This window comes from Elephas maximus, chromosome 9 (genome assembly GCF_024166365.1).
Source record: "Elephas maximus indicus isolate mEleMax1 chromosome 9, mEleMax1 primary haplotype, whole genome shotgun sequence".
NCBI classification, from domain to species: Eukaryota; Metazoa; Chordata; class Mammalia; order Proboscidea; family Elephantidae; genus Elephas; species Elephas maximus.
Window position 1 is genome coordinate 102073644 of NC_064827.1, and position 25147 is coordinate 102098790.

Genomic DNA, 25147 nt, shown 5'->3' on the forward strand with positions numbered 1-25147 from the left:
GTTGGAGGTTCAAGTCTCCCCAGAAGTGCTGTGGAAGAAAGGCCTGTCAGTCTACTTCCCAAAAATCAGCCATTGAAAACCCTATGGAGCACAGTTCTACTTTGACACACACGGGGTTGCCATGAGCTGGAGACTGAATCAACTCTGACAACTGGTTTGGTTTTTGGTTTTTTATCTAAAAGCTAGAGCTTGCCCAGAGAAGAGGGCCTCAGGACTATGCCGTTTTACTTTGCTTAGGCTTGGCCCCTAAAGAGAAAATTTTAAGCCAAAGTTTGGTTCCTAAAGGGAGTGGGTAAATGTCAGCTATCCTTCCCCTTTCCTGTCCCCACCTGATTTGGGGCCAGAGGTATGCCATTGGGAACAAACCTAGCTCCCACCCTTACCCCTAGAGCTTTTTGCAGCCATGGTCAGATGTTTGAGTACCTAGCTATTTTCGGATTTTCTTTATGTTTCATTGAAAAATCGTCATCCTTTATGCCCACTGGGGCCTTTGACTCTGGTAAAATTTCTCAGTGAGCCGTAACCAGCACTTCTCAAACTTTAATGTACGAAGGAATCACCTGAGCATCCTGTTAGAATGTAGAGTCTGATTCAGTGAGCCTGGAGAAGGGCCTAACAAGTTGCCATGGAGTCAATTCTGACTCATGGCGACCTCATGTGTGTCAGAATAGAACTGGGCTCCACTGGGTTTTCAATGGCTGATTCTTTGAAGTGGATCTCCAAGCCTTTCTCCCGAGGTGCCTCAGGTGGACTGAAATGTCCAGTCTTTCCGTCAGCAGCTAAGGGCATTAATCATTCACACCACTGAGGGACTCCACAGAAGGTTCTAAGATTCTGTACTCCTAGCAAGCTCCCAGATGACACAGATGCAGCTAGTCCTTGAACCACATTTTGAGTAGCGAGGGTACTTGACTCTGTTAAGACTGCAAAACCTGGGAGAGCCACGGAAAGAATGGGTCAGGCCTGCATCAAGATTGTCTCGCTGCCTGTTGCTGAGCATATCAAATAGTTATAACCATAAAAATACAGAATAGATGGTGCACAGAGATGAGCTGTAATTGAGTTCAGGAGAAAAAAAAAGGTGGGATGGATTCAATATGTGGCTTAAGAAGCCTCGGGAGAGGAATGATAAGTAGAGAAAGCAGTTGTAGGCCCACACATACAAGGCACAGGGTTATCTGAGAATTCTCCAAAGATCCTCCTGTATCCTATTTAGCTTATGGGCCAAAAATAAGGACTTGTCCAAGATGAACTTGATCCACCATGTGCCTGTCATTGGAATGCGATCCCTCTTATAGAAAAGTGCGTCTATATATGCACATACGGAGACTGAGTGGAGATTAGAAGTGATGAGGCTGTCTTTTTGAGCAGAATGTTAAGCAGACATTTATGGCAGAGAGGGGCCATCACATTGAGATTTCCTGGGATTGTCATAAGGAAGAGCCTTGGAGTCTTTGGTAGCATCTTCTGAATAGAGAACACAAGTTACAGGTATTCCTATAAACACGGCCGTGTTGATCGTTTAAGTGTAGATTCTCTTGTCTGAATCATTATCCAGATGATTTTTTGCCTTAGGTTTGGAAAGAGCTTAGTCAGGGCAGGAGATGATAAAGTGAGTACCCTTGGTGCAAAGCTTCACATTCTTTAGGCAATGCATCAGGCGTGTCTCTGTGGCCCATTCATTCAGGAGGAATGTCACAGCTCGAGAATGCTCGCTCACACAGGCAGTGGTAGTTACTGACTGATGCTTCCTAATTCGGGAGTTTCCTATGCAAAATGCAAGTCAGGAACAAACTCTAAATATTGGAAGAGTTTCCCCCGCAGCTTCTCACTTCATGCTGCTTTATCAGAAGATTCCGATATCTGGATGCACTAGAGTTCTGTGAACCATTTAGAACCACCCCAAACTGGCAGATTTAGATTGAGTACACTTAGGCCTGGGTTACTGGGTACTTAGGCCAGAGAATTTAGGGAGAGGAAATTTCTCCAAGTGTTATAACTTAAGAGTTATCTAAAGTGCCTGACTATAAAAGCCTGGAAGGCGCAAATGGTAAGCTCTCGGCGGCCAACTGAAAGGTGGAAGGTCAGACCCATCCAGAGGTGTCTTGGAAGAATGGTCTGGCAATCTACTCTGAAAAGGTTACAGCCATGAAAACTCTATGCAGTGGTTCTACTTTGAAGCACGTGCAGTTGCCGTGAGTCAGAACCAACCTGACAGCGACTGGTACAGGTAAAACCTCTCCCTGCCTGGTCCTCAGGCCATTTTCTGGGATCCATTTCTTGTCCTGGTGGTGACAGTGAAGAAAGTTCTCCCTATTTTTCTGCCCCAAATAACCAAGAAGAGCATCATTTGGCCATGTTGTTGTTGGTAGGTGCCACTGAGTTGGTTTCAACTCCTAGCGACCCTATGTACAACAGAATGAAACACTGCCCAGTCCTGCGCCACCATCTTTGCAATCTTTGCTATGTTTGAGCCCATTCTTGCAGCTGCTGTGTCAATCCATCCCATCGAGGGTCTTACTTTCGTTGCTGACTGTCTACCTTGCCGAGCATGATGTCCTTCTCCAGGGACTGGTCCCTCCTGATAATATGTCCAAAGTACCTGAGACAAAGTCTAGCCATCCTTGTTTCCAAGGAGCAATGTTGTTGTATGTCTTCCAAGACAGACTTGTTCGTTTTTAGTAGTCCATGGTATATTCGATATTCTTCACCAACATCATAATTCAAAGGCATCAATTCTTCTTTGGTCTTCTTCATTGTCCAGCTTTCGCATGCATATGAGGCACTTGAAAATACCATGGCTTGAGTCAGGAGCACCTTAGTCCTCAAAGTCCTTTGCTTTTCAATGCTTTAAAGAGGCCTCTTGCAGTAGATTTGTCCAAGGCAATATGTCCTTTGATTTCTTGACTGCTGCTTCCATGGGCATAGATTGTGGATCCAAGTAAAATGAAATCCCTGACAACTTCAGTATTTCCTCATTTATCATGATATTGCTTATTGGCCCAATTGTGAGGATTTTTGTTTTCTTTTTATGTTGAGGTATAATCCATACTGAATGCTGTGGTCTTTGATCTTTATCAGTAAGTACTTCAAGTCGTCTTGGCTTTCAGCAAGCAAAGTTGTGTCATCTGCATATCGCAGGTTGTTAATGAGTCTTCCTGCAATCCTGATGTCATATTTTTCTCCATATAGTCCAACTTCTTGTATTATTTGCTCAACATACAGATTGAATAAGTATGGTTAGAGAATAAAACCCCGACATGTACCTGTTCTGATTTTAAAACATGCAGTATCCCCTTGTTCTGTTCAAACGACTTCCTCTTGGTCTATATACAGGTCCTGCATGAGCACAATTAAGTGTTCTGGAATTCCCATCCTTCGCAACGTGATCCATAATTTGTTATGATCCAGACAGGCGAATGCATTTGCATAGTCAATAAAACACAGGTAAACATCCTTCTGGTATTCTCTGCTTTTATCCAAAATCCACCTGACATCAGCAATGATGTCCCTTGTTTCACATCCTCTTCTGAATCCAGCTTGAGTTCCCGAGTTCCCTGTCGTACTGCTGCAACCGCCTTTGGATTATCTTCAGCCAAATTTTACTTGCATGTGATATTGTTTGATAATTTCTGCATTCTGTTGGATCACCTTTCTTTGGAATGGGCACAAATATGGATCTTTCCCAGTCAGTTGACCAGGTAGCTGTCTTCCAATTTTCTTGGCATAAACTAACGAGTACCTCCAGCACTCCACCCATTGGTTGAAACATCTCAATTGGTATTCCGTCAGTTCCTGGAGCCTTGTTTTTCACCAGTGCCTTCAGTGCAGCTTGAATTTCGTCTTTCAGTATCATCAGTTCTTGATCTTACGCTACCTCCTGAAATGGCTGAACATTGGTCAATTCTTTTTGGTAGAATGACTGTGTGTTCCTTCCATCTTCTTTTGATGCTTCTCACGTCATTCAATATTTTGCCCATAGACTTCTTCAAAATTGTAACTTGGGACTTGAATTTTTTATTCAGTTCTTTCAGCTTGAGAAATGCCAAGTGTTTCCTTCCCTTTGGGTTTACTAACTCCAGGTCTTTGCACATTTCATTATAATACTTTACTGTGTCTTCTTGAGTGGTCCTTTGAAATCTTCCGTTCATCTCTTTTACTTCATCATTTCTTCCATTTACTTTAGCTACTCTGTGTTCAAGAACAAATTTCAGAATCTCCTCTGACATCTATTTTGGTCTTTTCTTTCTTTCCTGCCTTTTTAATGACCTTTTGCCTTCTTCATATATGATGTCCTTGATGTCATCCCACAACTCATCTGGTCTTTGATCATTAGTGTTCAATGCATCAAATCTATTCTTGAAGTGGTCTCCAGATTCAGGTGGGATATACTCAAGGTTATATTTCAGCTTTCACGGACTTGTTTTAATTTTCTTCAACTTCAGTTTGAACTTAAATTTGAGCAATTCATGGTCTGTTCTGCAGTCGGCCCCTGGCCTTGTTCTGAAGACTGATGATATTGAGCTTCTCCATGGTCTTTTTCCACAGATGTAGCGTATTTGATTCCCTTGTATTCCACCTGGTAAGGTCCCTGTGTAGAGTCGCTGTTTATGTTGTTGAAAAAAAGGTATTTCCAATGAATAGGTCGTTGGTCTTGCAAAATTCTGTCATGCAATCTCCTGCATCATTTCTATCACCAAGGTCATATTTTCCAACTACTGATTCTTCTTTGTTTCCAACTTTCACATTTCAGTCACCAGTAATTATCAGTGCATCTTGATTGCATGTTTGATCAATTTTAGACTGCAGAAGTTGGTAAAAAATCTTGGCCATAGACTTACAATAATCATGATAATTAAGATTTATACTTAAATAGCTCTTTAGATCTCCGGAGTACTAATGTTAATTAATTATACTTCCCAAAGCTCCTGAGGAGTTGCCAAATTGAATGCTATTATCCTTTCCTATCTTATGGAAGACTCCTTTGTTACAGGAAAAAGTGAAAACTCCCAATGCTGCCTAGCAAATTAGTATTTCAGCCAGAAATGAAACCCTGACATCTGAACCCCCAATGTTTTCCCTCTGAGTTCAGCCTGAAGTTCAGAAAGGGAAGAAGAGAGGGACTTGGGCATTAAAAATCTCACTGCCATAAGTTAGAAAACACAGTTGGCAAAGCAAGGACAGTTTATTTGGAAAGAACAGATCTTTTGCTATTGCTTTCTCATGTGGAATTCTTTGAAATATTTTTCAAGATCACACTAAACAGAGTCTGTAAACATAATTGATAGAACCCCCTTAGGGCGCTAGAGGGAGACTAAAAGCTTAAAGGAAGGAAGCTGATGTGTCTTCCTGGTCTCCACCATTATTTTCATCTGAGCAGCTGAATGGAAAATAAACCCCTTTTTATCAGGCTACCTCTCCTTCCATGAGTTTTTTATTTCCCCTACAAATATATTCTTCCTTTATGTGTAATGTCTTGAATAGATTTACTCATGAGATATAACTAAGATTAGAAGGTGGGAATAAAAAGACCCTGACTTTAGGTTGTTTAGCATGGAATTGAGATGATGGTAAAGTGCTTTGGTTGGATGATGTTGGGAAAAAGATGGTTTTATTATCTGTGTTTAGAAGCCTAAATGCCTTAAAGGTCTGTCTCTTGGAAGTGCAGACATCACAAGTTTAGTAAGGAGCTTTTCCAGGAGTGCATCTGTACCTATTGTTCTTTTCACTTGGAGAGCTTCAGGTTATGTCCTGGACCTGGTGGCCTGCTTCCCATATTTCTTAACTACATTCGTTAGGTCAAGAACAAAGTAAAAGTGAATGTAGCCATTCAAATTGTTCAACAAATTCTTCAGAAATAGAATTTGAACATCAGTCAAGCAGGTATTTGTACTTGACCCCGATCATCTTTGGGTTGTTGTGAGTTGTAGCGTCCGCACTTGAATGCGACGTGGAAGTGTAGATTTCAGTGGGTTCAATGGAGTTCCCAGATTTCCATATTTATTCCAGAGATTCTCAACACGAGGCTTTAGGGCTGAATGCCACCTCCTGCTGCCTACATCTGAGATTTCTTACTTGATGAGAGCTATTAGGATACTATTCAAGGAAGCATCACCCTTTTCACATTCCCTCTACAAGCACATTACTCTAAGTGGATGCTGCTCATTTGCCTTTGTATTGGTTTCCTAGGGCTGTCATGACAAAATAGCACAAGCTGGGTGGCTTTAAACAACAGAAATTTATTGTCTTACAGTTCTGAAGGCTGAGAGTCTGAGATCAGACTGTTGGCTGTGTTGATTCTTGCGGAGGCTTTGAGGGAGCATGTGTTGGCTGCCTCTCTCCTGGCTTCTGGTAGCTTCAGGCGTTCCTTGGCTTACAGCTGCAGGATCAAATGGCATCTTTCCTCCTCCTCCTGGTCTCTGTGTACCTTCTTTTCTAAGAACTCACGTCATATAGGATTAGGACCTACCCTACTCCAATATGACTTCACATTGACTTAACTAAGAACACCTTCAAAGACTCTACTTCCAAACAGGCTCACATTCATAGGTATGGGGGTTAGGGCTTCAACATATCTTTTGAGAGGGACAGAATTCAGTCCATAAGAGTTTTTCATTCATTCTCTTTTCATTGTACCATTTCCCTCATAGCCAGGGTTTGTATTCCTCATTTACCTCTTAGTCCTGCATATCTCAAACAGGGGCTCCTAACTTTAGCAGTCAGTAACAGTAGAAAGCCACAACAATGGACTCAAACATACCAACGATCAAGAAGATGGCACAGGACCGGGCAGCGTTTCCTTCTGTTACACAGAAGATCTCCATGAGTTGGAGCCGACTCAGCAGCAGCTAGCAGCAACAACAGCAGTAAAAACTACTGTATACAATGAATGTATTTAAACCAAGTAAAAGGAAAGAGCTAGAAATTAGACTTAAAAACGGTAGGTTATTTTCAAAACTAGACCATTGCCAGAAGTCTAAAAAGGAAGGGGTAGTTTTTCCTGTGCCTGCTTTCAAAATTATGTTAATAACTATCTCCCTATTGGTGTATAAACATCATGGGAGGTTTTGCTTGACTGAGAAGTTGCTAGAAGCAAAATACTGTTCTTGATGAGCTGGGATCAGCTGGAGTAATGTAACCCTTATTTTTCATAAACTCTGGGTCTGTTCTTCCTCCCAAGTTCCAAGCTTCTCAGACATTTATACACGAAGAGGCATTTCTTTATTGGGGTGAGTATATCCTCGTCAGACAAAGTACAGTATGCTAGACAGAAGAGAGAAGGAGAACAAAATAAAACTATTATTGTTTTTCTCACATTGTCTTTCTGCGAGTTTCATAATCTCGTGCTAAATTTGGCTATGACTGACAATGAAAGTAAAAGGACAATACTTCTTGTATAGCCAGGAAAATCTAGTGCTTTTCACAAAGTTTAGATGTAGCCTGTTAGTTTTGCTGGTGAACTTGGTAGGAAAGGCACGCATCGATTTAGTTCCCAAGTCTGTAGTGTGAGCTGTTTACTAGATTATGGGCTGACGTATTGACTTTTTATCCTGCCTCGAGTTCTATTTTTTCATACCTGATCCCTTGATACATTGGATTAATCCAAAGTTCTCGGGTCTTCCTGGGGCTTTGTGTGGGTAATGTGTAATCCTTTTCTGTGAGGAGGCTGGTTAAATCTCTATGTTACTGATATTCACTGAGGCCATTTAAATGTGTGACAGATAGTCTGCCTCTGAATCCTGAGTCCTTTTACTTTCTTGTGGGATTGTATGTGTAAAAGTGAACAGTGACTGCAGGCTGGCTTTTCCCATAATACAGAGTCCAGGGCATGAGCACAAATCAATGACCAACTTGTCCCTGTTTACCAGACACATTCCTGGTTTTAGCACTGAAAGTCCCAGTCCTGGGCACTTTGCAAAGGCAGAAAGCATTTCAGAGGCTGCGGGGTGACCTGCAGATGATATCCTGAGGGCTGTCCCTGGGCTTTTGTGCTGCTTTATTCACTGAATTACCCCTCAAACTGCAAGGTAGCCTTCAAATCCCTTCTGAGGATGTCACTTCAGTCACAAATAATTCCGACAATGCGTGTTGATGTGGTAGAACTCAACCTACTCTGAAATGGTGTTTGGGATAATGAAATTCATCAAAATACAATTGACATTTGCTGAAATCCGTGACTTTGCATCAGTTAATGCAGCCCCATCACATATGGTTGTACAGGTTGTGCACTGCACAATTTCACATGGTACCATTCACATAGACCACAATATGAATGGCACCCCCTGGAGTTGTGCAAAGCATAAACTGCCCAGCAGTAGGCGGCACCCGTCTACCAAAGTGCACAGCCATCCACCTAATTGTTTTCCTGCTAAAATAGTTATTCTTCTAGCTGAAGTGTGTTAAAATTCTAATTTGAACACTGGGGCCACTTTTATTTGGTTCTTCATTTAGACTGACCTTGATTATCCACTGAGGAATGCAAGACCAGAAAACTGGTAAAATTTCGCTTTATTTTAAATGGTATGTTTTACTAAGGATTTAGAAGTGAAATGAAAACTGGGTAAACTTTGCAGTTCACAAGTTTTACTTTTTCACATGATAAGTGAGGACTGAAAACATAGGGAGTAGCTTCGGAAATTCATCTTCCAGTCACTTAAGCGTTATATCAAAATTTAATTTTATTTCCAAATAAGCTTTCGTATAAAGACTCAGCTAGTTCTGATTGGAGAATAAGTATCAGATTTTTTTTTTTTTTGTCACCAATTCTTGTTGATGCTGATTCATTTTTTTTTAAATGTTTTTGTCAATTCTCATGAGAATACCATCAAACAGGATATTCTGATCATCTTGATGATTGCAGGGTAACCCCCCAAGTGAAGTTGGTATACTTTCGCATTTCTCTCTGAGATAGCATGTATTTATAATCACTTATACATAAGCAATTTCACTAGAGAACAACATTTTTCTTGTGAAATGAAAGTATCAAAATGGCAGTTAATTAAAATGGCCAACTGTACAATGGAAACAGGACAAAAATATTGATCATAATTATTGATGGCTAAAATTTTCCAGTCAAAGTAATTCATGATTTCTTTTTCTTTTTTCTCTTCCTTGTTTGGAGGGGTGGATGCTGGGGAACTGGAGCGGATGGAGGGAAAGAGTCAACATGAAGCAAATCAATAATTTCAGATTTTATCTGTCCTGTAAAACAGTGTATTTAATTATAAAGCCTTTAAAGTATATTTAACTCATTTTAGTTAGTCTAAGTTAGCAATTTTTAAACTCCAAAATGTATACTTATGAATCTTTGCTTTGTTTTGCTTCCTAGGTGCAAACCCAAATTATCCTGATGTGATTTATGAAGGTAGCTATTGTGTTTTCTTTATTTTGTATTTTTTTCAAAATGTCTAAAATGAAATAAATCCACTAAAAGAGGACCATTAAGCTCAGTTAAATATACACTTCAAGCAGTACATGTGCCAAAATCATATTTCAAAAAAATCATTGGCTATTGATGGTCATTTTCCCTTGATATTCACAGTGCCTGTAAATAGCACTTTCTCTCTCTCTACTGCTATGTTCTTGGAAGTAGTAAATCCATTCTGCTGTAACAGATATTTTGTTTCCATAACTGGGAACTAAAAACCATGACTAGGAAGAGAAAGGAGTTGTATCAGTTAGAATGTTTCTCACTATGATAGTAAACCTAATCCAAGACTCTTTCTTGTGTAGCAAGGAAGTCTGACTCACATACAGGAACTAACTCTAAAAAAATCGGCGCTCTACCACCTCATTAGGAACCCACGTTTCCTTCATCTCTCCGCTCTACTGCCTGTTGTGTCGGTCTCAGGGAAGGCTGGTTTCTCTTACGGTTATAAGGTGATGTCAGCAGAGGGGCTACTACCATTCAGATTGATGAGAGAAAGGGAAGAACTTCTGAAAGGTGTTCCAGAAGAAAGAGGCCTTTCCTAGGGACCCCCACCAAGCCCTCTTTGTATCTGAGTGAAGACCCAGTTGAGCCAAGGTCCATTCTCATCTTCATTACTGATAAGAGGGGTGGGTTAACCCTTGACTAATTTGACCCACTCCTGGAGGTGAGCTCAGCTTCCCCTGAAGTGCATGGCCTCCCTGGGGGAGGAGTAAGACTTGAACAAAATGGGATTGTCCTTAGGAACATGGTCCCAAGAGGTCCACTGCCTTAGCTTCATACTAGATCTCTAATCTTTACTTTGCCATTTTAATGGAATGCCAGGAATATCTTACTGGTGTGAAAACCCATCATTAACAGATTTCCAAGCTATCTCCATGACCAGGCGGTCACTGTTTAGGGAAGTAGGAGGCTAAATTTTCAGACATACTTTGACATTTAAAATTGGTTAAAAGTTAAGTTCATCAAGATATATGTTCTATAAAATATCTCTACTTTATTTATAAAATTATAAGTGAATATTTATATTTTATTTTTTCTATAAAATTATTTTATTTTTATTATATATGTGTATATTTAACTCAAGCTAATTTTAGTTGGGAAATTATAATGTGTTTACCTGCTTCATGCATGCGAAAGTCACGTTTCTTCCAAGATGTGGTTTGGATGGTTCTCTGCAGGTGATTTTTGTATTTTTTATTCTATTTGTCTTGATATAATTTGGAGGAGGAATATCTCAACTTGTATCATAGGAGGGAAATCAGCTTGAATTGTGATTTTACATTTTAAAATTATGTTTTGGACTCCTAGTGACTTCGGATCTGATTTTGGACCTTTGGGCCAAAATGCCATTATTTTAAACTATAACCAAAAAAAAAAAAAAGATACTTTAATTATTTCAATTTCGCATGAGTGGCTGGATATAATGAGAAAAGAGGAGAATAAACAAATAAATGATACCTGTTAGTATTTGACTGAAATTAATATATTTTAAGATATTCAGAATGAAAATGGTGACAATGTGGTTTGGGGGTTAAGGATGAAACAGCAAATAGGTAGAAAATCGGTGCTTTTTCAATTATTATTATTCACACTCAAAGGAACACTCCACTAAGAAAAAAGCAATTTCTATTAGTTGCCCCAAGGCCAACCTCGGAATTCCATCTAGGGAAGTTTAGATGCTGCCAAGTTAATGAGGTAGCATGTTAAGGATTGAAAGTGAAGGCACCTTCCCTATTTAGAAAATATATGTAAACGTCATCATTGTCTGCAGTGTTTACCAAGAATTTTGTGTGACTTTTTGTGGATAATATTACTAGTAAAAGTTTGGCTGCCAGCAAAAACAGTACTGTCGATTCGGAACTACTCAAAAGTTCATATGTATACCTGAGTTCCATACGGATTCTGATTCCACACTCCAGTTTGAGCATCTGCCTCTTACCCAATTTAGAAACACCTTTCCAGGGAACCAGGATTGCCGATTTCATGTCTGGTTTCATGTCTAGTTTCTGTCACCCTTTTGTTGTGTGACCTTTGGCTAATCATTTAACTTTCCCAGAATGACATTCTTCATCTGTAAAACTGGCTTGACTTGACCATCTCTAAAGACCCTTCCAGGTTTATAAATCTATGACTCTTAGATGGCCGATTCCCTTTAGTATTTATTTTAAGTGAACAATCAGAAAAAGATGTATACTGTTACGTACAAAGGAAAAACTCCAATAATGTTTGGTTTAGAATTTGACCAGTAGAACACTAATGTAAAGATCTCCGTTGAATAAAATGCTCAGCTTTGTGCAATCCCACCACTACAATGGATTTAACTTGGGCAACCAAACTGTGGTCTTGCACAACCAGGCCTCAGTGGATTGGAATCTTTGAGATTTGTCTTGCTTTGTTCTGGGTTTTGCTGTGGTTCTGCAGACTTGTCCTATAGATTTGTGTTTGTTGGGAACCCAACAACAACATCATGGCTTCTTCTGTTTCCCTTTCTTCAACACAAGATTATGGGACTGCAGCCAATGACATCGGGGACACCACAAATAGGAGTAATGAAATCCCTTCCACAGATGTGGCTGACAAGGCTGGTCGGGAACGTCTCTCGGTGAGTGTGATAAGTACATGTTTCCCAGCTTGGTTCTCAGCAGATTGGCTGCTTAAATGTTGGAAGGATGTGGCTGCTGCAGTGTGTGCCCTTCAGCAGACATTTTTAGTGTTCAGATGTAAACAGCCCATTAAAGATGGGAGGAATTAATGGAAATGTTAAAGAAAAGTGATCCAAGGTGATATATGTATATATATCTAGCCTCTGACTTACTTGCTTTTCCTTTCATGGGTCACTGTAATTGTAAATGGTTCCTATTTCAAACATGTGTCCTTTAAAAGGTTACCATGAGAAGACAAGAAATCAGTTTTCTTGTTTGAGGCCATATATAATTATTCCCATTTTGTATACCTTCATACTTGTCTCCTTAAAATTTTTAATAAAAGTTTTGAGTGTCTATTAAATATAACGAATCCATCAGGGTCTGGAAGGGGCAGATATAAAAATATAAATGAAACTCAACCCACACTTTAGGAGCTTATGAGCTACGGCTTTTGTTACTAGCTGTTGTGGAGTTGGCTGTGACTCATGGTGAGCCGATGCATAACAACCAAATGTTGCCTGGCCTTGCACCATCTTCACTGTCATGGATATGTTTGAGTCCATTGCTGTAGCCGCTGTGTAGTGCTTGCCAACCTAGGGGACTCATCTTCAGCACTATGTTGGGCAATGTTCTATTATCATCCGTAAGGTTTTCATTGGCTGGTTTTGGGAAGTAGATCTCCAGGCCTTTCTTCCTAGTCTGTCATAAAGCTCCCCTGAAAGCTACCCATCATGGGTGACCCTACTGGTATTTGAAGTACCAGTGATATAGCTTACAGTATGAGAGCAACACACAAGCCACCACAGTAGGACAAACTGACAGATGGGCACAGAAGATGTGATTACTCGTACCTGAAATACAAATAGGAGGTGAGCTATATGATGTAATGAGAGGGAGAGAAACAGAGGCACAGGTGTTCCACTCCTTCCAGCTGCGAAGCCTTTGTGGGCAGGTGGCATTTTAAATGGCCTGAGCAGGATGGTTGGGACTTGGGCCTACAGAAATGGGAAGAAAGGGCATTTGGGTGCTTGCCTGGTTGGAGGTTAAGGTGTGTGAAGGGCAGCAGTAGAAGGCAAGGTTGGAAAGTAGGTTGTGGCAGGTCCTTAAGCTTTGAAACACAGTCCAAGGTGTTTATTTATTGTGCAGTCAGGAGCCATCCAAGGAGGAGTGTTTGGGCAATGGAGTCACATGACCAGGGATCTGTGGCAGCAGTGGTATGTCAGTAGCTCAGGTCAAAACCCAGGAGGCTTCCTTGATTCTTTTGTCTCCCTCACATCTCACATCCAGACAATCAGCATGTCCTGTAAGCTCTGGCTCTATCTAAATTCCAAACCCATCCATGTCTCTCCTTCTCCACGGCTATAGTCATAGTCTGAGCTAAGGGTTGGCAATTCCTGGGTTAGGGAATCCAACTTTTTTGGAGACAAGACCTTGGCCTGAGAAATCGGGATGGAAAGAGAGACATAGTCTTACTTATATCCTTGTTTCTAAAATGTCAATATGCATTTAGTGTAGCGTGGGGGCCCTGGTGGTTCAGTGGTAGAATTCTCGCCTTCCATGCAGAAGACCTGGATTCGATTGCCAGCCAATGCACCTCCTGTGCAACCAACAGCTGCCTGTCCCTGGAGGCTTGCGTGTTGCTACGATGCTGAATGGGCTTCAGAGAAGCTTCCAGACTAAGTAAGACAGAGTAGGAAGAAAGGCCTGGCAATCTACTTCTGAAAATTAGTCAAGAAAACCCTATGGGTCACAACAGTCCAATCTGTGATCCATCATGGGGATCACACAAGACTGGGCAATGTTTCTTCTGTTGTGCTTGGGGTCATCGTGCATTGGGGGCTGACTCAATGGCAACTAACAACAACAACTTAATGTAGCATTTTGGCTTAATCAGCGACAATAGAAGTGTGATCCATGTTTTCTACTTGTACCTCTGTGATCTCTAGATTCACATAGTTCTGCATCTCCTGTCTCCACTTGGATCACCACTCCTTGTCATTAGATTTTACACTTAAAATGACTTTTTGTTGACCTGTGGTGTACATACAGGCGAATGCACATACCATAAGTGGACAGCCCTATCAGCTCTCCCAAGCCGAACCCACCCTAGACGTCCCTGGACACTGGTTTCCTCCAACTCATCACTCCAAGGGCACCCTGACTTCTAAAAGCGATAATAGCTACTAACTTAAAAACAAATTGAATTATTGTGAAAAAATTTTGAAGATACACCACAGTAGAGAGGAAGGTGTCATCAATCCCACTGTGTGCTTCGCCAGCTTCAAACCTTATCAATATTTTGCCATTTGTGCTTTATTCTTTCTTCTCTTAAAAACGTTAATTGTATGCCCACCCATAAGCTTTAACTTGTGCTTCCATATTTGTAAAGTAGGACTAATAATAGAATCAGTTGCCATGGAATTGATTCCGACTCATGGCGGCCCCATTATGTGTTGGGTAGAACTCTGCTCCATAGGATTTTCCACGGCTGATTTTTTAGAAGCCCTTTCTTCTGAGACACCTCTGGGTGCACAGAAAACCCCAGCCTTTCAATTAGCAGCTGAGCTCATTAACCATTTGCATCACCCAGAGACTCCTGGATTATAATAATATGATATTAAGATAATTAATAATGGATCATGTAATAAAAATAATAAGGCCTATGTAGTTCATAGTACAGTCGTTGAGTATTAAATTAATATGTATAAAGTTCTTAGACGAGCACACAGTAAACACTGAGTATATGTGAACTGTTACCGTTATCATCATCATGGTCACCGAATGAAGGTAGGGAGCTAATGAGCCAGGCCATGACGTCCGCTCTCTTTCTCTCCGCAGGTCTACGCTGTGGTGGTAATCGCATCTGTGGTGGGGTTCTGTCTGCTGGTGATGCTGTTCCTTCTTAAGTTGGCAAGACACTCCAAGTTTGGCATGAAAGGTAAGAAGGGTTATGTTTATTTTACTCCTGTGGAAGCATTTTTGGCTTATGACTCATGCTAATTACCAGTAAAGAAGGAAGCAGCTAAATTGACGATGATTAGGTTTTAAGGCTGAAAAAATAGCAGCAAGGATATGATGCTACAAATCAAGACAGAGCAAAATAATGTTGATTGCTCAGCACTACCCACTTTCCAATGGGGACAGTTGTCCCAGAAGACACAGAACGGGTTTCTTGAGAGTCAAGTGACTAATAATGAGAGAGGGAAATTGGGTTTGAGTTTTCGTTTGTTGCAAAAAGCAGGCGGGGATAGTTATGGACACAGGTACTTTGTGCAGAAAGGTTCTTTCTGCTGAAATTTGACTTCCCAGGCTTCAGTGGGATGCTTTGGGTTGTTGCTACTGCTTTTCTGGATTCTCATCGTTTGAAATTTAAACAACAGAGTTTGGAATGAAAAATATGACCAGTCATTAGTAGCACCTTGAGACTTTGTGAATGGGTGGCTTTTTTTTTTTTCTTTAGTGGAAAATTTCTCAGTTCTGGATTAAAAATGAGGGACTATGTTGTCCAAGAATAGATAACTGGTCTCTTTTAGAGGACTGAAAATGAATTTTAGGAGAAAATATGCGTATAGATGTTCTTGCAAAATATATAGCTGAGCGTTTCAATGACTTAAAAGCATTTGCTTTGGAGTTTAAACTTGTGTATTGGCTAATATGTTGTTCTTGTATTTTGTGTGTGGTCTCTTAAGTAGCCAAGGAAGGCTGTGAAGAAGTTTAGTGGTATCTTTTATTACCTGTGTTAGACATCAGGTCTGGCGCGTTATCTTTATCTGTGTGGTCTATTTTAATTACTATGAATGTTGATTGTTTACTTGGAAGGGAGTGTTTAAAGAGCAGTAAGTTGCCTGACATACACTGGGTAGATCAGGTCTACTCTCCTCCTCGCCTGTGGCCGAGATCCTAAACCAGAAATGAACAGGGAGAAGTAGCGGTCAATTAGGGCTTAAAATGCCCTCAGAGCTCCTCTTGACGCGCTTTGGCCTGCTGATCTTTGACATCCCTTTAGGAAGAAGAAGCCAATTATAATTAAGGCTTGGGAGAAGGACTATTGTGCAATGAGTTTAATTTCATTCTACCACAGTGATTCTCAAACTTGACTGTGCATTAAAACTTCTGGTGGGCATGTTAAAACACATTGCTGGGCCCACCCATAAAATTTCTGGTTTAGTAGGTCTGGGGTGGGCCTGAGAATTTGCATTTCTAATAGTTTCTAGAAGATGTCGCTGTTACCCAAGCTTTCTATGAGAATCACTGTTCTGTGGGTCAAGATGGGCAACCCAGTCTCTTTCCGAAAGTGACAAAGGTATCGAGGGGTGGCATTGCAAATCAATTACACCATCTGCTTCGGAGGCCTTTCTAGGTCCTGAGGCTTAATTGGTACCCAGATATGGACCAGGCTGCTGCTCTCTATGCAACCAGATCCTTTCCACGCCTTGTTTTTCTCATCCTTATCGGGTGCTTTCTTCCCTTAAAGGTACTTGGAGTGGACATTCCTAAACATAGATTCTACCAGAGAGAGCCAGGCCCTAACAATATAAATTTCCTTTCTTGAAAGGTTTAGCTCTTTTATCCCATGGTATCTTCCAGGAAAGGATGTATCCAGATCCTTCTGGGTGCTCAGCAAAAGCTTTGGGAATCCTTGGAACAAAATTTGGGAGACCTTTCCTACTCTTAGAAACCCTGGTGGTGTAGTGGTTAAGAGCTACGGCTGCTAACCAAAAGGTTGACAGTTCGAATCCACCAGGCTTTCTTTGGGAACCCTATGGGGCAGTTCTACTCTATCCTACAGTGTCACTATGAGTCAGAATTGAGTTGATGGCAAGGGGTTTGATTTTTTTTTTCCTGCTCCTAGCTTAGGAGAAGGACTGGCAGAATTATCTGTAAATGTTCACATACTCATTATAATGCAATGATGGGGGTAACGGAAGGTAGATATTTTGTCTCAGAGATGATTCTATTTCATATTGAGACTCCTGGCATTAAGACTGAAACAATACTTTATTTGGATAATTTGAGATTACCAATATAAAAAAATTTTTTTTTTTTATAGCACATACATTTTTCAATATAGCCTAAGGGTGTTCTTATTTATAAGAAGGGTTTTACTTAACCTTGTAACAAAGCCAGTAAATGACTTCCATCAGACCGTAACTAAGATATTCAATGTTTTCTTCCCTTATTCCTAAACATAAATAAAAGTTTTTAGAAATTTTGTCTCAGAGACTAATGTTCTTGTTTGGAATAGCTAATTTTTCTATTTTTAGCTACAAGTCTATCTGTGGCATGGTTTGAGCAAAATGCAGCTGAGTTGAGGTTATGAGTTTACAAGTCAGATGCTGAGTTGATAATCTTTGGGGATCTAGAAATTAAGATGAGGCTCCTGCAATGAGTGCAAATGAAACTGGATAAAAAGAGGTGTTTGTAAGTTAGAAGAATCTTGATCAAAAGGGGGAAAATGCAGAACTGAAGTTCAGCTTTTCATGGGCTCTAGACTTTCTGGAGCCATGGAGGGTGGCTGAACCCCTGAAATTATTGCCCTGAGATAATCTTTAAGCCTTAAACCAAATATATCCTCTGAGGTTATCTTAAAGCTGAACAATAATTTGGCTTAGCTGGTAAAAAAAGCTCTGCCTTGAACATTATGCTCTTCTAAGAACTAGCTATATGGGATCAAATTGACAACAGCAACTAGAAAGATTAGATGGGAAACTTAGGGGGCAGTGAGTTTATGTTAATGGGGAGGAACAACTCAGAAAAGAAAGGTGAGAATGGCTGCACAACTGGAAAAATATAATCAATGTCACTAAATTGTACACAGAGAAACCGTTGAACTGGTGTATGTTTTGCTGTGTATAACCTCTGGGAATATTGCTGAAAAACAGGTCTTAAGAAGGGAAGAATATGTAAAAATGCTACTATACTTCCAAAGGTAACCAGGAAATATGTTGGTGGTTGTTTCTGAGTAACAATACTATGAAATTTACATAGCCTTGTATAGAGCTCTAGACACTAGGAGGGACCAGTGGCTGGTATGCGAATATACCATTCCAAATGTAATTTTTGTCCTCATAAGTATCTTTGGGGAGATTCTACCTCCGTCCTTATTCTCTTATCCTGGAGACAGATTGAGACTGAAAGGTGGCTGCTAGTCTACCTTTTGGTGCTTGTTGCTTTTTGCCCAACCCTGGCATCACATCAGAGTACCTCGGTGGTGCAAACAGTTAATGGCTCGGCTGCTAGCTAAAAGTTTGGAGGCTTGAGTCTACCCAGAGGTGCCTTGGAAGAAAGACCTGACAATCTACTGGTGGAAAATCAGCCATTGCAAACCCTGTGGAGCACAGTTCTACTCTGACATACATGGGGTCATCATGAGTTGGAGTCTACTCTGGCACCTGGGGAGGGGTAGGGGAAAGAATTGCATCACAGTCCAGTCTTCAGTGTCGACCATTTCCATCTGTGGGAGCAGCCTCAGGTTATAAACTACAGTTTAATACTGTTAATATGAAGGACCCACGGTAAGATAAACCAACCAGAAACCTCTTAAAATCACACAGAAGCTAAGTTCAGGGCAACTCAAGCTTTATGGATTGACCTGAGAGCCCAAACATTATTTATGGCATTGCTTCTGTGGGAAGATGATCTGTGAACCCCAAACTAGTGAGCTAAACCTAATTTTAGAACTCAACCACTGAGTCATGGTGTATTCGTTGGAGGTGGGTCTATATGATCGTTAGCTTCAAAAAGGCTTATTTTCTCTGTTCTGTCAATTCACCGTAAATGAAATGCTGATGGTACAATCCAGAATAGGTAGGACAGCGATCTTCAGGATGACAGCATTTGTTTTTGCTTGCCCGCCATTACTTTTCCAATGTCTAGCCCAGAGTTGGCACTCAATAAATATTAATCAACTGAAGAATGATCAGAGAGAATTTGCAACTTTATCCACTTTAGGATGTTAATTGGAAAACAGTATTTGGAGGACAGTTAACACATGAATGGTTAAAGAGAGACCCTGGGACTTTTCTTCATTTCTAAAGGAGACCTTTCCCCTGCTTTTTCTCAATTATTTCACATAAGTAATGGCCCTAGATAGGAGACTGGTTTGTCCAGGTCTTGTCTTGGGGCATCTAGGACACATACAGCCTCAGAATGTGTCTTTGTCCAGTGCCGAAGCCAGTTTACCCCTAGCTGTTAGCCTAGGATTTATTTTTCAGTATCTGTTGATACACGTTTTGGAGTCCCTGGGCGGTACAAACAGTTAAAATGCTCTCCTGCTAACCAAAAAGTTGGTGGTTCAAGTTCACCCAGGGATGCCTTGGAAAGAAGACCTGGTGATCTATATCTGAAAAATAAGCCATTGAAAACTCAATGGACCACAGTTCTATCCTGATGCACAGGGTTGCCGTGACTTGGGGTCATGAGCTGAAGTCAATTTGATGGCAACTTTTTTTTTTAATTAATTAATTTTAAGCTTCTTGTTGCTAGTGTTCTGTAGACTACCTGCCCTGTTTCTATAAAGTTGTCAAGAGGTAGAATTTATCTCAGTCAATTTTTCCATGTTCATTTCTGTGTCTTTATACCTTCCTACTGGTCTTTGGTTGAAGAACAGCGAGTTACCATAATTACAGAAGCCCTGAATAAAGCCGCTCTGTTAGTACTTGGCCAGCTATTTAGGGATTATTCATATGTGTGCTTAATATGGATGCAAAAATGTATAACAAATCTGTCAATAACCCTATACTTAAAGGCAGAATTTTATTCCTTTTCTTCTAAGGTCTGCCTCTTATTTAAATTTTTATCTTCACTGAAAAAGGGCTTTTGTCGATGGGAGCTCAAAGAATTTTCCAGAACAGCTTCATTGCCAAAGGAATAGGCAACCAGGCTTTTGAATGCTCACACTTGTGTTGCAACCAAGCCTTGTGTTTAGCTCTCACATTGCTTCCTGGCTCCCTTTCTTCATTGAAGATGGAGCAGTCCATATGAAGGGGAAATGGAAGCATCTAGGGGCACTAGTCCTGCCAAGCCTTCAAAGAGTACTCACATTGGGAGCCTTGCCTGATGGTATTCATGGTGTACAGGGATGGAAAAAAATATCAAGGAGCCAGAAGGAAAGAGGGGGCTTGGCATTCATCACACTGGTAAAAAATAGTTTCTGCTATCAGCTTTGTGTTACTTGCATTCTCTAATGTAAGTCCACATATGATACTTATTCCCTAACCATTGACGCATTCTTCGTCCTTCTAGAATAAAATATCTAAGTGATCCTAAGAAATCCCTGGAGAATAAACTAGGAGAGGAAGCCTTTTCTCTTATTCAGCATGGATGGCCTCCAAGAGCCAGATTTCCTCAGTGGCCTCTTATCTGTGCACAAAAATTGCCCCATATGTATTCATGCTGGTATTTGAGCTTTAGATATGGCCTATTAGTAACTGGCGGAAAAACTACACAGCCTGAAAAAGCAGATACAGGCTTTCTTAACCCCAGACTCAAGGCCCGCAATTTGTTTCTCCTCTTTTAAACAGCCTTCTAAATGTCTTTCAACAACAACCAAAAATGTGGTTATTTAAAACCAATCATAAACATTGTGGGACCAAAGCTGAAGAGGCTGAAGGGCAAAGCCTTTTATATGAGCCGAAAACAATTTCGGAAAGTTGAGGAGGTTGAGTTTAATAGATATTTGGATCAACTTTTAAAAGAGAAAAAAATGTGACTGAAAGCCAGAAACACAGTTGTAGCAACATCTGCACAAACTGTTTTCCATATGCCTTAAAAAAAAAAAAAAAAGAAAAGGAGAAAAAGCATAAAAAATCATAACAGTAGTAGATGAGTGCATTCTTGCTTCCAAAATTCAAACAGGTAAGAAATATACAGAGTTCAATGCAGCAGTTTCCCTTCACCCTCTGTTCCCACTAGCATTTCCACTCCTAAAGATAACCTTCTGAAACCACTTGGGACGCATATATCATGTACATAGTAAAATATATAGCTTTATTTACTATGTAGATAATCAAATACACAACTTCATTTTTGGTTACCAATTGTCTCAGTTACCTAGTGCTGCTGTAATAAAAAATGCTAAAGTGGGTAGCTTTAAAGAACAAAAATTTCTAGTCTTGCATTTTTGGAGGCTGCAGGCCCTAATCAAAGCATTGGCTCTAGGACAGGGCCCTTCCTTGTTGGGGTCCCTTGGCTTATGGACAGTTCCTTACATGGTGTCTGGAACCTGCTCCCCACCATGTGTGTCTTGTGTCTATTCTGCTTTTTTTATAACTCAGAAGGAATTAGGTTTAGGACCCACCCTATACTGGTATGACCTCATTAACATAACAAACAAAAACTCCTATTTCCGAACAGGATTCCATCCATAGGTGTAGGGGTTGGGACTTCCACATTTCTCTTTGGAGCTCATAAGTCTATCTGTAACACCAATCTTGTCGGCATGTTTTTAAAGGTAACAATTTGTCCTGTCAACCTTTCTGTATCAGTACCTCAGTCTCTACTGCATTTTGTTTAATAGTATTTCGGAGTAGCTTGGCACCAGGCTATGCCCCTTACAAGCTGGGGGACATGGAGCAAGTTTCTCCTCCTCTCTTGCCTCAGTGTTCTCATCTGTAATGGGGCAATAATAGTATCTACTTTGTAGGGTTGTTACTCAGACAAACTCAGAAAAACTGAATTTATATTTGAAGCACTTGGAAAAGTTCCTGGCATTTATTTTTTTTATATAAATATTGGAGCCCTGATGGTGAAGTGGTTAAGAGCTTGGCTGCTAACCAAAAGATTGGTAGCTGGAATCTACCAGCCTCTCCTTGGAAACCCTTAGGGCAGTTCTGCTCTGCCCTATGAGGTCACTGTGAGTTGGAATCGACTCGACAGTAATGGATTTTGTTTTGGTATATAATTTTTTTTTATACTACTACTATTATTAGTGTTATTATTATGGATAAATTGTGATTATTGAACTCTTCTACTTTTAATGGACATTTAAGCTGTTACCAAGTTTTCAGAAAATTGTTTTGAATAATACTTTGTATATAAAGATGGATATTTGGAAATTGATCACTGACTGAAAAGATGTGCGTGTTTTCAGGCTTGATAGGTTCTGCCAAATTGCCCTCCACAAAAGCTTAGCCAATTACACTCCCGCCAACACTAAATGAGGGCGCCCATTTGTTGATATTCCCACCCCACTCATGCTGGATTTTATCAATCTTTTACATTTTTGCTGATTTGTGTTAAAATGATATTTGATTACTAATAAAGCTAAACATCTTCATCATGGGATTGTTGGCCATTTATAGTTCTTCTATGAAGAAGAAATTATTATTTTTTTTTTTTTACTTTTTAACTTATAGACTTACTTTATAAATTACATATATTAACCTTTTATTGGCTATATGTGTTATTTACATTTTGTTCTAGTCCTTTGATTTTTTTATGGTGTCCTTGTTAAACAGAAGATTCACCTTTTTATATAAGCAAATTTGTCCTTTTTTTTCCATCTAGGTTTTGTGTCTTACTTAGGGAGACCTTAGGAAACCCTGGTGGTGTAGTGGTTAAGTGCCGTGGCTGCTAACCAAAGGGTCGGCAGTTCAAGACCACCAGGCATTCCTTGGAAACTCCATGGGGAAGTTCTACTCTGTCCTATAGAGTCACTATGGGTCGAAATCGACTTGACGGCACTGGGTTTGGTTTGAGTTTTTGGTTACTGCTCTAAGATGATAAATCTACTTTTAGAATAGTTTCTTCCGTTAGTTTAACTCTATGATTTAAAAAAAAAAAAAAAAAAACCTAGCTCTTTAATCCTTTTACTATTCTTTAAAAAAAAAATTGTGTGAAATTGTCCTTTCTTTTTCAGAGATATATGGAATAAAGATATTTCAGTCAATTTTACTGTAACAGTTTCAGAGAAAGAGAGACCAATGTTATTATATTAACATTCTGGAATAAGATAGACAATAAATAAAAGTTTGAAGAAATTAGTGATCAATTCTTTTTTGTAAAGTATGTAACAGTTTTTTTTGGCTCCTTCTTATAGGGGAATGTAAACCTCACAAAATACTATCAGAGTAATTAAATTTTGATAGAAGCTTTTTTTCACTGCCCTCTGCCACCTTCAAATTGAGCTCAAAATGTATCTTAGTAGAAAATTTGTCCGTGCCAGTCAAGTGCTCAGAAATCTCAGAAAAGGCAGTCGATGGAAATAGACATTTAGTTCAGTCATTGAGTCATTCAACAAATTGAAAAATATGTATATCTCAAGATAAAAATTAACCCAAAAGTTTCTCTCCTGTCATTTGGGGAAGTTATAAAAAGCTTTTTCCACTATGTTAATGAGGTGAAGTCCCCCCTCCCCAAAGCCTTTCACTTCTTTTACTGCCAACATTTGCGTTATGTATGCATGAGAGCGGAACATGTTTTTTTCTTTGCAACATATTGAAAATGTGTAGAACTATTAAGAATTCACCAGAATAGGCAAGACAGGAGAAGAGGAATCAGCTTTTCTCTCCTTAGCCTTATAAGAGCACTTTAACTTTTCATTGACTAGCTCACCTGGACGATCCCATAAGCCCATTATGATTCAGGGGAAAGTTTTTTGTGCCTAACGTTAAAGTATATGCAGTATTATTGAGGGGCTTTCTACTCTAGTTTACTAAAAGGTAAAAGGCTCCTCTAAGAAATTAGATTTTGTTCTCAACCAAAAATCTTGAAAAAATTGTTACCACTTCTTTGCTCTCCTTAAACCCTTTCATGACCCAGTTATTTTCTCCTCTGAGTTTTTTGATGATGCTGTGTGTTTTCACTAATGAAGGCATGCTGATTAAAGGATCAATTCACAATTTTTATAATGAGTTATGGATTTTGATATCCATTATCTGGGATCACATTTGTCCCAGCGGACTGTAGATGATATAAATCCTGCTGACGTAAGTCAATGATAAAATCATTTTTTAAATTTTATTTCATTTCTTGAAATTTTGCAAAATGTAAGGTAAAACATGAAGGCACTTGGCAATGACTGCACATACATTTTATTGTAATCTCCTTCTTCTCAGCCTTTTTATTATTTTTCACAAAACTTTTCAAAACACGGTGCAATACGTTCTTTCTTATTGCAAAAGTAGTAATTACAGCCCAAATAAATAACACCAGGGGATTTTTTAATCTCAGGAAAATGACCACTAGTATGTGTTTTTCTTTATAACAAAAGCAGTACTAACAGCTAAGAAGCAGAAGCAGCTGCCCTGGAATACCACAGAACTGCTCACAGCATGCATTCCACCTGCTACAAAAAAAAAACAAAAAACACTGCCATTGACTTGATTCCGACTCATAGTGACCCTGTAGGACAGAGTAGAACTGCCCCATGGAGTTTCCAAGAAGCGCCTGGTGGATTCGAACTGCGAACCTTTTGGTTAGCAGCTATAGCTCTTAACCACAACACCACCAGGGCTTCCTTCACCTGTTACACATGGAAGCAATGATTGGGCCCTAAGATTGAAGGCAGGGTAAGAATAACTTACAGGAGTTCCAATTTCTTGGAAAGTAGCACTGCAGTGCAGGTATTGTATTGGAAAGGCATTATTTACTGTTCAGAAGCTAGAAAAGAAGGGAGCCAGTAACACCGGGAAACAATGAATGGCATAAAGGAGAAAATGGCCACTGAATGAAGACTGGCAATAGCTTATTCTCATGAGGACATAGTAACTGGGAAAGAGTGAGGAGGCTTATCTCACAGAAATAAAGACAAACTTGTCAAAAGTTTAGAAAATTCACACACACAAGAGGCATCCCCCAAAACAATGCTCAATCTACCCAAAAATGAGGCTCCCACCCAGGATTTGTGAGTTTCACACGTTTCAAATGGCTCCCACCTTGAGGCTAAATGTGTTAAAATCAGGCTACCCCCTTTCCAAAGAACTCCAGAGGCATAAAAAGTGGGTGGGATACTGTGTGCCCCACTGATCTTTAAAGGGTAACCCTGTGGTGGGTTGCAAAAACAGTTATGCGCTCGACTGCTAGCTGAAAAGTTGATGGTCTGAACTCACTCCAAGGAACATTGGAAGACAGG

The 25147-nt window shown here is 40.0% G+C and overlaps 1 protein-coding gene across 8 annotated transcripts in view; it reads left to right on the forward strand.

Annotated features, from left to right (window-relative positions):
* NTRK2 (neurotrophic receptor tyrosine kinase 2) overlaps positions 1 to 25147 on the forward strand; it is a 447441-nt gene that overhangs the window by 73088 nt on the left and 349206 nt on the right. For all 8 annotated transcript variants that reach the window (XM_049895347.1, XM_049895350.1, XM_049895351.1 and 5 more), the window contains 3 exons: positions 9329 to 9364; positions 11932 to 12032; positions 14914 to 15013. In XM_049895347.1, the coding sequence (XP_049751304.1) occupies positions 9329 to 9364; positions 11932 to 12032; positions 14914 to 15013 (237 nt within the window). The remainder of the gene's footprint in view (positions 1 to 9328; positions 9365 to 11931; positions 12033 to 14913; positions 15014 to 25147) is intronic.